The sequence below is a fragment of the Phyllobates terribilis genome, unplaced genomic scaffold (genome assembly GCF_046119375.1).
Source record: "Phyllobates terribilis strain yellow unplaced genomic scaffold, ASM4611937v1 Scaffold_3__8_contigs__length_932513732, whole genome shotgun sequence".
Taxonomy (NCBI): Eukaryota; Metazoa; Chordata; class Amphibia; order Anura; family Dendrobatidae; genus Phyllobates; species Phyllobates terribilis.
In genome coordinates, this window is record NW_027362763.1 from 566550493 (window position 1) to 566566370 (window position 15878).

Sequence of the window (15878 nt, forward strand, 5' to 3'; positions counted from 1 at the left end):
TTTGCACACTCTTGGCATTCTCTTGATGAGCTTCAAGAGGTAGTCACCGGAAATGGATTTCACTTCACAGGTGTGCCCTGTCAGGTTTAATAAGTGGGATTGTGCAGAAGTCTGGTGGATACACAGCTGATAGTCCTACTGAATAGACTGTTTGCTGCTTTTTTCTTGCCATAATACAAATTCTAAGTAAAGAAAAACGAGTGGCCATCATTACTTTAAGAAATGAAGGTCAGTCAGTCCGAAAAATTGGGAAAACTTTGAAAGTGTCCCCAAGTGCAGTTGCAAAAACCATCAAGCGCTACAAAGAAACTGGCTCACATGAGGACCGCCCCAGGAAAGGAAGACCAAGAGTCACCTCTGCTTCTGAGGATAAGTTTATCCGAGTCACCAGCCTCAGAAATCGCAGGTTAACAGCAGCTCAGATTAGAGACCAGGTCAATGCGACACAGAGTTCTAGCAGCAGACACATCTCTACAACAACTGTTAAGAGGAGACTTTGTGCAGCAGGCCTTCATGGTAAAATAGCTGCTAGGAAACCACTGCTAAGGACAGGCAACAAGCAGAAGAGACTTGTTTGGGCTAAAGAACACAAGGAATGGGCATTAGACCAGTGGAAATCTATGCTATGGTCTGATGAGTCCAAATTTGAGATCTTTGGTTCCAACAACCGTGTCTTTGTGCGACGCAGAAAAGGTGAACGGATGGACTCTACATGCCTGGTTCCCACCGTGAAGCATGGAGGAGGAGGTGTGATGGTGTGGGGGTGCTTTGCTGGTGACACTGTTGGGGATTTATTCAAAATTGAAGGCATACTGAACCAGCATGGCTACCACCGCATCTTGCAGTGGCATGCTATTCCATCCAGTTTGCGTTTAGTTGGACCATCATTTATTTTTCAACAGGACAATGACCCCAAACACACCTCCAGGCTGTGTAAGGGCTATTTGACCAATAAGGAGAGTTATGGGGTGCTACGCCAGATGACCTGGCCTCCACAGTCACCAGACCTGAGCCCAATCGAGATGGTTTGGGGTGAGCTGGACCGCAGAGAGAAGGCAAAAGGGCCAACAAGCGCTAAGCATCTCTGGGAACTCCTTCAAGATTGTTGGAAGACCATTTCCGGTGACTACCTCTTGAAGCTCATCAAGAGAATGCCAAGAGTGTGCAAAGCAGTCATCAAAGCAAAAGGTGGCTACTTTGAAGAACCTAGAATATAAGACATATTTTCAGTTGTTTCACACTTTTTTGTTAAGTATATAATTCCACATGTATTAATTCATAGTTTTGATGCCTTCAGTGTGAATGTACAATTTTCATAGTCATGAAAATACAGAAAAATCTTTAAATGAGAAGGTGTGTCCAAACGTTTGGTCTGTACTGTACATTATATAAACACATTGTAAAGCTGAATTATACTTTTATTTTTATTTATTGCATTTAACAACTGCTCGCACCACTTGTAGTATAGATCTGTCCACTTGTAGCCATTTGGTCTCACTGAATGTTTGACTAAATTTAAATTTTAAGATCTAAAAATATATCATTTTAAGATACAATGGCTAAAGATATTGCAGTACCAGTGTCCCCTACCTCCAATATCCCAGATTGATCTAGCATCTTGTCCAGGCAAGATTAGGACTGCTGGTGCGAACAATAGTGACCTTCCAGGTCGTGGCACATGGCAAAGATTCCTAGGTCATGTGGAGTAAAATTATTATTTTATTATTAAGGCTTATTTTACTTTTTTTTTTTAAAGAAGCAAAAATATCCTTATATCCTAAATAAAAAATGACACTAGTCCATGGTGAAAAGGCTATCAAACACTAAAGACTCTTACTTCCTCTTTAAGGATAATTGCTAAAAAGTTTAATCCTTTTTATTTCGCTTGTATTTTTTTAAATAATGCTCTGTTCCTCCATCTTTTTGTTGCACTCCTATGCATGCTTTATGAATATTGCTTAGCTATACAAAATCATATTGAAGATCAGTCAAGCGGTTCCTTGATCTTTGTGCATGCCATCTACTGTACAGCTTTTACATATTTTTCAGCTTGATAACAATGTCAATAGGTAAAATGTGTCTAGAAACCTTACACATATTGTTCTCTCCTAGTAGAAGCCAAAAATTGTGACATGCATGCCACTTTCCGACTTTATGTATTTTCATTCATTGCATTCTATATTTAAATGTCTTCACACCTATGTAACGGAGCGCTAAGCAATTTAAAGTGAAAGCTTCCCTCTGACATTATTGGAGAGTTCCTATAGCCATCTGTCCATTTGGATTGATTCTAGGCAGTAACTCATGAACTGAGCAACTGTGGGGGTTTAGAGATGGAAACCAGTTTTGCTGACACCGTGTTTTAATGCATGTGATCAAATCTCCACCATCATGATTTGGTGTCAGTATCATCTGGCCATTGGGCATCATTGCGGATGGAGATTCTGACATGCAGCAAGGCACAGCAGTCTCCCTAAGTGTTAACATAAAAAGTAGTGAAATACCTTTTGCCCTCTACATTCTAATTCTGACCACACAACCTTTTATCCTTTTTTTTGTGACAATAAAAAAATAGCTTTGTCCTGTCCTTGTGCATTTTGAATATTTCTTACACAAAATCACTGGCTGTGCTAACATTTATTTTTATTTGTGATACTTACCAACCGCGTTCTCTCTGATTAGAGTAATGTATTCCACCTCTAATGTGCCCTTCTTAGGGATTTGCTTTGATTTTTAGCATGGTAATCACACTAGTAATTTTGGGTAGCTTGTACGCATCTGAGTGGTGTGCTTTGGCACTTTGTGTGATCAGCGCATGAACTAATGATTCTCCTTTTTTCCCCTTTCCTTCCTTCCTGCTTCTTTCTCCTCTTCCATTCTTTCCTTTTATCTACTCCTTATCCTATTTCCCATACTGCTGCCTCTACACTTCTTTCTAATTTTCTTTGCTTACTGTAGCAGCCCTTGCCTTTTCTCTTGCAGCGACAGCTCAGGCCCCTCGGATTATAACTGGGCCTGCGCCTGTTCTGCCCCCAGCTGCTCTGCGTACACCTACGCCAGCTTGCCCTACCTTAATGCCTTTGATAAGACAGATACAGACAGCCGCTGTCATGCCAAATGGAACCCCTCATCCGACTGCTACACTAGTCTCACAGGCACCAGAAGCTGGCTTGATCTACACACCGTATGAATACCCTTATGCACTGGCCCCAGCAACATCAATCCTTGAGTATCCTATTGAAACAAGTGGAGTATTAGGTAAGTTTCGAGCAAGTTTGTATTTTTTTTAATGTTGATATTTTATGCTTGGGTTCCTAATAGAAAAATTTGTAAAGAAAGTTATTAAATGTGCCAAAAATACTATATAATCGGAACTCCTGGGATATACCAATTTTTAGCAATACTAAATGTAAAAATGAATAAAATCATGCATTACGGAATTTTAAAGCCACACTAAAAGTAAGCATTCTCAATTTAAAAGTAAGAATGTTATTTCTTTTATGGTACCCCTAATCTGTTAAACCATTGAAATCTAAGGGAGCTTTCCACGTGCTTTTAGTCTATAGTTATCCGTTAAAGTTGCAGTTGAGTAAGCCACTGCCAATATTTAGGAATAAACTTGTTTCTTTGGTAAAGAAACCATTTTTGGCAGTTGCAATATACATGAGATGTAACCCATACCAATCATCCTTAGAAAAAATGTCATAATCCCTACATGGGATTACAATGCTCTTTCAGAGTTCTTACAATGATGGTATCTTGCTTAAAGCCTGACTGAAAGAGGTTGTTAAGTCGCCACATGATGTCCTATCCTTTAGATTTGTCGTCATTATCAGATCTGTCGGGGTCCGACACCCAGAAGTCTTGTGGATCAGCTGCTATAAATTCCAGCAGTGGCCGGATATCATTGCACTAAGTGGAACTGCATTACACAGCTCCTTTTTAATGTGTAGCGGCTGCTGCTGGGTACTGCAGAACAGTCCTAAGGATATGTATAAACCCACATGGTGGTAGCATATGTAATTGCATTTGAAATTTTTCAGGAACCTAATCTTTCATTCGATTTATTAACTTAAGATTTCCCTAATCAGTTATTGTATATAACTTGCAAGTTATCAAGTAAATGTGACTACCAACCTTCAGGCTTTTTTTCAACATCATGTTTGATTTATTGTATATTATAAAATAATAGTCTGGCAAACAATTTAGGATGGTATAAACTCTAGAGATACAGCCATTAGTGCAGTCCAAGGTGAATTAAAATTAATATATAGCATTAATATACAGTGTGGGCCATTTTTATGGATACACCTAAATTAAATGGGAATGGTTGGTGATATCAACTTCCTGTTTGTGGCACATTAGTATATGGGAGGGGGAAAACTTTCCAGATGGGTGGTGACCATGGTGGCCATTTTTAAGTTGGCCATTTTGGGTACAACTTTATTTTTTTCAATGGGAAGAGGGTCATGTGACACATCAAACTTATTGAGAATTGCATAAGAAAAACAATGGTGTGCTTGGTTTTAACGTAACTTTATTCTTTCATGAGTTATTTACAAGTTTATGACCACTTATAAAATGTGTTCAAAGTGCTGCCCATTGTGTTGGATTGTCAATGCAACCCTCTTCTCCCACTCTTGACACACTGATAGCAACACCGCAGAAGAAATGCTAGCACAGGCTTCCAGTATCTGTTGTTTCAGATGCTGCACATCTCTTATCTTGATGGTATGGTGTGGTATATGGGGTACAAAGATAGTGGGGCCATTCTTCATCAATGGAAACCTCAATGCCACTGGATATCTGAAATTGCTACATGATGATGTGTTGCCCTCTTTATGCACTCAAGATGGCACGTTCCCTGAGTTTTTCCAACAAGATGGTGCACCACCACATTATGGGTGTCAGGTCCGAGCATTACTACATGAACAGTTTCCTGGAAAGTGGATTGGTCATCGTGGGCCAGTTGAATGGCCACCAAGGTCTCCCGATATGATTCCCTTAGACTTTTATCTTTGGTGTCATCTGAAGGCAATTGTCTATGCTGTGAAGATACGAGATGTGAAGCATCTGAAACAACGGATACTGGAAGCCTGTGCTAGCATTTCTTCTGCGGTGTTGCTATCAGTGTGTCAAGAGTGGGAGAAGAGGGTTGCATTGACAATCCAACACAATGGGCAGCACTTTGAACACATTTTATAAGTGGTCATAAACTTGTAAAAAACTCATGAAAGAATAAAGTTACGTTAAAACCAAGCACACCATTGTTTTTCTTATGAAATTCTCAATAGGTTTGATGTGTCAATGACCCTCTTACCATTGAAAAAAATAAAGTTGGATCCAAAACGGCCGACTTCAAAATGGCCGCCATGGTCACCACCCATCTGGAAAAGTTTTCCCCCTCCCACATACTAATGTGCCACAAACAGGAAGTTGATATCACCAACCATTCCCATTTAATTTAGGTGTATCCATATAAATGACCCACCCTGTATATTTCCCAAGATAAAGATTGCATTGAGTATCACTTTAGAATATGTGATGACTAGAAGTAATCCATGCATTCTCTCCGAAAGGTAATACTGTATCTTTACGGTACTTTCAGAAGACTAGTCCACCTTTTCCACCTGATTTCTTCAAAGCCCCTTTAAAAGGCATTAGTTCTCGTAAAGGCTATTGCCTAGATCTGTCAGCCATTATATATGTAATGTGTTGTGAGTTACTGCAGGCGAGCCTCTCTGCATTAGCACTGCTATGTACTGTACTGGATATACTAGTCTATAGCCTATACGTATTGTTTTCGGGGATACTTTGTACTACATGCCATTTATTATCATTGTGCACATACGGAAGCTTGACGTTATTGGTCTGTGCTACATGCACTGCTGAAACGGTTTTATAAAACGGCCCCCAATCCTTCCTTATTATCGTAAATTGATATATTAGTAGAGGAGTACTAGGAAGCCAATATAACGAAAACAAAGAGTGCCTATATTCTAATAATGTAATTATACCACTGGTGTTCATTGAAGAAAAATTAAACCTTACTGGTTGATTTGAGTAAGGAGGCACTTGTGACACCACTGACTACAATGCCATCTTTCATCAGACTATGCTTCCCTGTGTAATGGCGCCATTCTGTGAGGTCAGGTCCTGTCCACTGTTAGCACTTCGCATATAAAACTTTGTGCCATTTCAGCTAAGAGAGGCACTCCCCTAATGAATACAGGGGATTTGGAACTGCTGTGTGTTCTGTTGGCTGCCATTGAGGCTGTCAGGAGGACTAATAGTGGACTGGATTTTACCTAATGTTAATATTCTCCACATGGGTGGATTGTCCCAGTGCCTGACTGCTGCCAATAACTAGACCAAAGTGGCAGCAATGCTTATAAAGCGCCATGCAATTTTACTTTCTACTTCTGGTGGCTCCATCAGCAACCATTGACTAAATTGGCCATTCATGTAGTCACTTGGAGACTGCAGAATGAAGACAAAGTTACACAGCCCTTTCCAAGCACCACTTCCATCTTATATTAGCAATATGTGGGGGTCTCGGCGACATGATATATAATCAAATTATATTTTCAAAAATAATAAAATGCTAACTTGCTTCTTAATTCCCTTCCTTTTGTCTTCAGGTATGGCTTTCCCCACGAAAGGCTAAGAATTCAAGAAAATCTTAAATGACCCTTCACTGATCATCAGATTTGAAATTTAGCAATTGCCTAGTTTCAGCAGTCTTGAACAAACAAAAGAGAGATATAAAGAAATAAACTTTGCCTAGCAGTCAGTGACTTACTTGCACTTATTTTTTTATTTTGCACATCGTTAAAATAAACCTTTTCTTTATGTTGATCAATATTTGATTTAGTCTATACGTTCTAAGTAGCAGTGAGTGTGTAGTAGAATGCTGACTGCTAAGTTACCTACTTGTGCGCTTTACTAATCACTTAATTCATGTGGTTTCTACTTATTGACTTAAGATAATGAATACTCAAATCATTAAAAAATTGACAACTGGAATATTTTATAATACAACTGATGTCAGTATTAAAGTAAAAGAAAAATGGTGTTATTCTGCTGCAAGTAAAGCACTTCAATGATTATGTGACTAGTAAAGCTTCATTATTCTTGGGTCTAACAGATTTCAAGATAAACTGCTACTCCATGGCAAGTAAATGCATTATGATGCCCTTCAGTGTCACAGGTGCTTGCAGACACCAAGCGGACTCACAGGGCTGAGCAGGTTAAGGCCAGGCGTGTGATATTAAATGCAATATTAATCTGCACATGTATCTTTTATATAGCAATGACTCTAAACTACTGTGCCTTAACGTGTTGCTTTCTTAAATATAAATCCTTTTTTTTGTAGCAAAACATCATGTAAACTCCTGATTGATGAACCTGTTAATGTTTTGTGTGTACTTTTTAAATGAATGTTGTGTTTCTAACATTGTCTTGGTAATTGCAATTTAACTAGGTGCGGTGGCAACTAAAGTTCGAAGGCATGATATGCGAGTCCATCCTTACCAAAGGATTGTGACCGCAGACAGAGGTTAGTTTAGCTGTGTAGTTTGTGTGTTTTGTTTTTTTCCTTTCGTTACCATAAATGCTATGTCTGTGAGTTTACTACACCACAGTTAATATGCACACCAATACTTTAGAGCGGATGTTTAAGGTATGCTGATCACCTATCAGTGGTTCATCAGTTTCTTGAAATGTTCCCAGTAAACCTTTTTTCTATATACTTATTTTACCAGTGATCATCCAGCTGGCATACATTGCTCTATGTTGGTGTGCAGAATTTCCTTTGGTGTTGCAAAGCTGGACAGATGAATGCTTAAATATAAAAGTAGAAAGGAAGGGTCTTTGAATCCGTGGCCTTAACTAATAATTGTCGATGGTATTTGTCTTTGTTTTGATTTATGATGAATGATTATTTCTTTGTGTCATTAAATAAAAGAAGCAAAAGCCCCATTTGATATTAGAATAGTGGACCCCAAACGCTGTGAAATACATAAAATGAACGCAGTAGGAGCTTGCCCTCCCTGGGTCCAGCTCCCCTCCAATGCCCCAGTCAATCTCTGAGCTCAGCGGCTCATGCTGTATAATTCAGCACAGCCACTGAGATCGGTGATTAGCTACAGCGGTGATGCATGCGGTCACCTTGACGTCACCACTGCAGCCTAAAGACCAGAGCAGCGTCGAGGGCCTGGCACTAGACCCAAAGGGGGGCAGGATACTTGCTATGCTGGTTATTTTATAGCATTTGGGGTCCTTTGCCTTGAAAGTGGACAACCTCTTTAAAAGAATAACCTATAATGAGAATAAAAAAGCAGAGCAATCCATAGTGCAGAAATCCTTAATAAAATGGAAATGGTGAGGGCTGGCAGGGCATATGGTAGTGCACTCACCTTGGAGGGATGTGCAAATACCGGGCAACCCCCTGTTTCAAATCCAGAAATGGAAGGAATCAGCGACTGCTGCTTGCCCCAGGTGATGGTCCAGTTCAGGAGCCACCATGTATCAAAGAAGTGTTTAAAAAATTTAAATAAAAAATATGGTGTATTATTTGTAAAGTACACTTTTTTTTCCCATCTGAATTTCCTCAACATTGAAAGAGGCAGTAGGAATCTTGGAGGTCTCCAAGTTCTTAAACTTCATTTACAGTGATCTTGCAAACAACCATTCAGTAAAACATAAAAAATGAGACTGAAATCCAATAATATTTTGGTTATTGACAAAGCAGTATTATAGTAATCACGATCCCGGCATCTGCACACATGGCTATTTACAAGGTTTCGGCCTCGAGCTTCCTAGATCCTTTGAGTAGTGAAACATTACCGGTTGTTGTAGTACTTCTCTGTGAATGTGATTTTTAATGCAGTCCTGGTAAAGATTCTTCTTTTGTACTTAAGCATTCCTGACTTGAAGGGCAGTCATTTCAATGATTATTCATGACTACATTTGTATCCTATAATATTCAGTTTAATTGTTGTAACAGACAGACTAGACTGAAATACTTGTTATAATCTGTTGTTAATGTTGCACAGTAATTAAACCTGTGTGTACTGTATTTGGCCATAGACTCGGCAGAGGATGTATCACAGCTATGCCAGTAAGTTGCACCAACTGATATTACAGTATAATTTTGTAACCGCATCTTTTGATTAGATCTCTTAATCCGGTTCTAGAAGTAGTGCATTCAGCTCAATATACAACAAAATGTAGAAGTCTTTGACTGCATAACACCATTGTGGTAGTTTTTGAGCCACAGTTGTATTTAGATTCTGATTACGTAATGAAGAGAACGCAGTTGTGTTATTGTGTTCCTACGTAAAACGTAAGATATTGGAAGGGAATCCGATTCATACAAGAGATACTGTATATCTTTTGCCATTCTGTTTTATGAAGTTGACCAACTGACGCATGGTCCTTAAGACTAAGCTATCTGCGAACCTACTGGATTTCATTTTACGAAATGCCACAAATCTGACTTTGCACTGAAAACTTCTTGACTACATCTCCTCTGCTATAGTCATAATGGCAACAGTACAATATAAGCAAATGGAACCTCATAATATATAGTAAAGCTGTTGAAAGAGTCTTAAACATACTACTGTTAAGTGGACCAAGTTTAGTGAAGGAGATTGAGTTACTGGGGAAGGAAGAGCTCAAGAACACTGGGAATGTTAACTTTCCACTTGAGAACTTTTTATGTTTTACTGTATTTTTATTTTTTATTTTTTTTTTTCAAAAAAAGAAAATAGTATTTACAGATGGCGTAAGAAATATAAAAATATAATGCAGGAATGTATATGAAATGTCAGATTTTATTGTATTTGCAGAGTATTAGCTTTGAAATTAGGGGGCTGTTTGTAGTTATAAAATGCTTTATTAGCATATTAGATTATTCTGTTTTGGTTTTTCTATGTACTTCAAAATTTTTGAGTCTAGAAATAAAGAAAAAAAAAAAACAGGACTTTTACAGTGTTTACATACAAATGCATTTTATATGTGTCCTATATTGTGTAAATTAGTATTTTCAACTGGAAATGCTGCCAGTAGCAATAGTGTTAGCCATTCCTGGTTCACATGATGACGCCTACTGTGCTAGACCAGAGTTTATTATTGCTTTGTATTATGAGGCCAAGATATTTTGTGTTTGTAAATAGAAATGAGCAATAAAATTTATTGAACAAAAACGATCTTGTTTGGCCCCTAGTTTTATATTAAAGCATTGATTTTTCTTCATTTAATTTTTTGCTTTAAAAAAAAAAAAATCTTTAGATTCATTACTCTAATCCAAGTTAATAATCACATCATCATTAATATTAGATGCTTCAATGCTTGCACCATTAGGGAGTACTAATGCTTAATAGCAGTCAGATACTGATTGTGTGCACTGACTGTCTGAAAATTTCTTTCTGAGTTCCAAGCTGATTCATTATTGTCTCCAATTTCCGACTGCTACTAACCATTAGCCCTTAGTTGTGTTTTATTTCCATTTTTTCTACTTGTTAACCAGTTTTATGGGCGTGGGCTCCTCCTTCACACATTCGAATCATGATACTTGGTATCATGATTTTGTTGCATTCTGTAGAAGGTGTCAATCAGTATGTCAGTATTAAACATGCTTGTTTTTTTTATTAGTTGTGATTAGTTTTTCATGTTGTCATTAAGCAGTCACTAGCTGAAACTAATCTCTTCTCTATCTTTTCTTTCTTTTTTTTTTTTTCATTTTTTTTTTGTTTCTAACCACCCAGCCGCCACCGGCAACTAACCTATGACCTTCTGACCTCTGAATTCTTCACCCAATGATGACCTGACCATGCCTGCCTGCTGATCAGTTAACTGGTAAACGCCTCTGCTTGCCTGTCTTCAGTGCAGCGAGCTGAGGCACTTGTCCGTTCGTCTTACCATCTAACAAAAGACACAGAAAAATGGTTCTCTTCCAACTCAACATTTTTTGCGTTTTTTTTTTTTTTTTTCTTTCCCTGATTGGGTGAAAGTGATTTTTAGTATCTGCACTGAATTGTAGTAAAGCAATAAGGTCCAATTCAACCCTTCGCACTGATCATATTCTAGTGTCCTAACCAAACGAACGGTATAACGGCTTCACCTACAGTACTGGCAAGACAGCTGATCCTCAACTACCAATGACAGAGGCAGTTACTGTGAGAGACTTCTAGGGAACTCTACTTTGTTTGTTTTTTCTCTCGTATAGTGAAGTATAAAGCTGAATGTACTGTGTTGTGATGATGCATCATGCATGAACCTGATTGGTCAGGGATTTCACTGGTGAAGTGATTTTATATATTTAAAAGAACAAATATTAAATTTAGGAAGTACTCTAGTCACTACAAAACCCTAACAGGGTGAATTTTTCTGCAATTTGTTTTCTTTGTGACATCACCTGCCAAATGTTTTTACATTGATAAAGGGTGCCATGAAATTCTGAGTTATACCCTGCTATACAAATGAAGACTGACAACATTATCTGCATGCACATACTGTGATGCAATTAGTAAAATGTTAGTCACAAAGCCTCACGAATTGAAATATTGGAGCAAGGTACATGCATTATGTATCACATTACTGGGCAAACTGTTCAAATATGTTTTAGACCTCCCTGTATAGAAAAAAAAAAATAAGGATGTAAAAGCCATGCTTGCCTATTTGCTGTATAATTGTATTGAAATTGTAGATACAAGTGTAGTGCATTGAAAACATGAACAAAAGTAGATACTTTTACTATACAAGGGTGCTGGTGCAGAAAAAAAAAACTATATTTTTGGAAATGTAGCATTTTATACTTTCAAGTGTTGTAAAAAAAGGAAAAAAAAACAAACAAAAAAAATCCAACCCTTTGTTGCATTAAATGCTTTTGTTTTGGTGGTAGTCAAGGAATAAGACCAAAAAGAGCTTTTTGTCTTTGTTCCCCATCCCTCACCATTTTTTTTAATTTTTTTTCCTTTCTTTAGTTTTAATATCGGTGTAAGTCTAAAGAAAAGAAAGTGCCTTATTTTTCTCCATGGTCATTTAGTCCCATGGTTTTGTATAAGTTTGTTCCTTTTATTTACGTCAAGGTCAAATGGCCTGCAGCATGTTGCCAAGCAAGTTTTGATAGACCTCAAGTTTATTAGCAGTATGAGAAATTTTAAAATTCTGTTGAGCTGTATAATTCAGTCGCCCAGTACAATATGGTATTAAGAAAAAAAAACTAATATGGTTGCCACAAAAAAAAAGTTTTTCATAGGAGTCATAACTTTCTTGCCTCTACTTGACATAATGCCAACTACTTTTTAGTATTGCCAAACTTCTGTGAATATTGAACAGTTTAGTCAAACTTTGCCATTGTAACAAAACTTACTTTTAAAATGTCACGGAGATGTTTGTTCCCAGTATTGTCCTCACTGCACTGTTTGCAGTGTATTACACAGTCCGTAAGAAAGGTCAGCACTAGAGCGCCTAGATTTCATGCTCCTTTTGTGGTGACCTAGTCAGCCATCCCATCTCACCCAAACAAATTCAGTTGATTTACTATGCAACAGACATTCATGCTTTCCTCTTCAGCTTCCTGCTTTTATTTCCCATGCCACCAGCTTTGTCTTCCTGGTCTACATATAGTAGAGTAGTTTATTTTTTTCCTCCCTTTCTAGGGTATGGTTTTGAACAATTTTGAAACACTTTTGCATTTAGAGATCAGACCGTTTCTAAATCAGTATTTGATCCAGATTCATCTCAGTTATGAAAAACCTGGACCTTTTAGCAGTTTTATTGTTAGATGACTTTTAATATGTTTTTTTATTTTTTTGGGGAATGGTGGAAGATGCATAGATCTAGACATGTAAGTAGTCATGATTGCTATGAACAAACTTAAGAACAAATGGGTCAACTTTATGATAAAAGCATGATGTTTGAAAACTCTGGATGCCTTTGATCTCAGTATTATGATTTTAATGTTTTTATTCTTTATAATTAGATTTTATTTTCATTCTTTCTTTGTTTCTTTGACAGTATTATATATTTTATTTTTTAGAATGTTTAGCTGGGAGTGTCGCTGATATGTAACCGTACAGATGAAAATGTATTTGTCTGTTCTTTATAACCTTAGTAGTTTCATGCTATGTATGTATCATAACCAACCTATTGCCTAAAAATGTAAAATAATGTATTTACAGCCATTGTTACAAGTTTATAATGTATTTTTCTATCTTGTTTTATATGTATGTTATATAACATTCAAGTGGATTTTTTCCTGATTGAGAAAAAGGATACAAAAATGCAAAACCCACAATTTTGATAACTAAAATTGCCAATTGTTTTGCAGTACTTTATTATATTGGGAGTGTTGTCTTTCTTGGCTTCTAGTTAGCGACTGGATGACATTAGACATATTGGGTTTTAGTTGGGTTTTTACATGGCTTGCATTTAATTCTTTGGTTCTTTGCTGTTTCTATTAACCCCATAGCATTATTTTAATAAATGTTATAATACCAAGATACTAACTCTGGACTTTGTCTGTTTATTAACATTGTGTGTTTTATTAAGGTAAGATCTAGAAAACAACCAGAATGTGTAAAGTCTTGAGTTACACACTAACACTGAAGAGCGTGACCACAGATAACACTGCGTTACTTGTTTTAATATTGTATGTCGGCTGACATTCTGCACATTACTTTTAAATATGCCTTGCCAATACGTGCCAGTAGAGATGGGAACAAAGTGTTGATTTCACTGGGCATAGTGTCTTGCCACTTGCCTATGCAGCCTCTGCATTACTAATGCCACTCTCTCCTTCCTTGTTCTCTAAATAATCAGCTCTCTGCAAGTCACCAGTGAGAATTATTGTGTCTCCTTTGAAATAACACACTCACTGTAGCGCTTTTTAGCTCCGGATTCACTTTTTAATACTGAATGATATCTGACTCTGAAATCATTCTGCTTGGCCCTAATATATTGCACAGTTCCACTCACTGCGGACATGCCTTTCCACACGTAATCAGATTCTATCAATTATTGTGCTATTTAAATACTTTTTACTAACTGGAATTAAGAGTTTATATTAATTTAAGAGGGTTTTTTTTCTTTTCCTCACCGTAAACAATCCCTTTAATGATTTTAGAAAGTATTCACTGATAAAAGTTGAGGATAACATTGGCTTAACTGTACACGGAGTATACCAGAATTCCTACCATGAACTTCTGACAATGGTGTACCGTTAGCGGTCAAATTCCTTTTTCTTTTCCATAATCATTTGGATTTTGGGTTATACACTTGTGTGGTTCTAAGAGTATACTAAGTAATCCTAGTTCACCTGGCATAGCCTCGTATTTTCTTGGGGGACAGCGGGTAACTATGGTTGTGTGTTCTACACATGTAGCTATAATTTTTATGTACAACCTATTATCTATATCTGCAAAATATACAGTGACATTGTGTTTTCACAAAAAGTTTGCTCAGGTTAGTTTTTATTTTTTAAATTATTGGGAGTTAACTGGAAAATGTTTAAGAAGATATTGTGGTAATATTCATTATATAAATTATTAGCTTAATTTCAAGCTGAAAAACTTCAGATTCTGTTGGTTGCACATACTTGGGTAACTGTGGGAGTTGGGAGGACTCATCTGTTGGGCACAATTTCAAAAAGGTGTTACAGTGCACATTGAAAAGTGCTTGCATTGAGGGAAAGTATTAAAATTGACAATTTAAAGGACATGTCCACAAGTGGTGTCTTGTTTTGAAAGTCCTATACCTATTCTCTTGAGAGGTTAAGCTGCACTAGCAAACATAGCCCATGGACATGAGTGGCACTAATCCTACAGAATAAAAAGATGACTATTTCTAATCCTGGACATTTTTTTTTTAAGCTGCACAATTTTTGTTTTGTAACAATTAAAAATTCTAAATAAACAGTAGTCAATGTTATTTGTCTTCACATATGTTGGTGTGGCAATTACAGGTATAATGAAGTTTAGCAATATATCATACACAATGCATATGCTCGCTTAGCGGTCATATAAATCACATTACTGGTGCTGTCATAAGGCCACACAATGTTAGGTTTTATTAAATGGGAGCAGATTGAATTAGAGGATCCATTCACCTTCAAAGAAAAGAGAATGTGGCTAAACCATGGAACAGAGCACAGCCATTTTAAGGTGCTCCCTGGGACAATAAAGTCAAAATTCAACTACTCTGCTGTCCTCATCCTTTACCCAAATTCTGCAAATATGAGAGGGGGCAATTACAGGCACATGGTGGTAAGTATTGAACTTGAAAGTTTAGTTTTACACTGAAAGCGGGCTTTGCAATCTTTTTTTTGCTAGTTTTCTTTATAATTGTATCTTTTCAGGATGACTCCTTTATTGAACAATCTCCTTTCTGCTGTATGATCTTAGAACAATTAGACAGCAGGTGGGGATGCAGAGTGTGTAGTATGCGTGTGTTATGATGATGCTATCATTGGAAGAGGGAGCCCACTTTTTATTACTCCCTATGCACACTTGAGCTACTGAAAGGATTCTTCTCAATCACTGCAGGGTGATATGACATCTGGAACCTGACTACAGAAAAGCTAGTTGTAGTTCAGTATACACATCTGTAGCAAAAACACCAAAAAGTCAAGTGGAACAGAAAATGCAAAAACATTACAAAGAGGTTTTTTTTTTAATTATTGGTATACATGTAAACTTGTTTATAGGTGCACATGTGCATAAAAGAAAACAAATATAAGATATCTTATATAGTCATTAAAGACTTTGTACCAAATTAGTAAGTTATTTAATGTCTGAAAGGAGCAGAGATTGAGTGCACACCTCTTCTTCATTCATTTTCTATGGGACTACCTGAGATAGCTGATTACAGCACTT

General features: G+C 37.2%; 1 protein-coding gene across 10 annotated transcripts in view; it reads left to right on the top strand.

Moving 5' to 3' along the window:
* Window positions 1–14934, top strand: part of QKI (QKI, KH domain containing RNA binding) — a 182532-nt gene extending 167598 nt beyond the window's left edge. For 3 of the 10 annotated variants that reach the window (XM_073671413.1, XM_073671416.1, XM_073671421.1), the window contains 3 exons: window positions 2959–3258; window positions 7484–7558; window positions 10770–14934. In XM_073671413.1, coding sequence (XP_073527514.1) covers window positions 2959–3258; window positions 7484–7558; window positions 10770–10786 — 392 coding nt within the window. In that variant the 3' untranslated portion in view covers window positions 10787–14934. Of the gene's footprint in view, window positions 1–2958; window positions 3259–6641; window positions 10009–10769 lie in introns of those variants that run through there. The other 7 variants (XM_073671415.1, XM_073671418.1, XM_073671417.1 and 4 more) reach the window with 5 other exon arrangements.
* The last annotated feature ends 944 nt before the right edge of the window (window positions 14935–15878 follow it).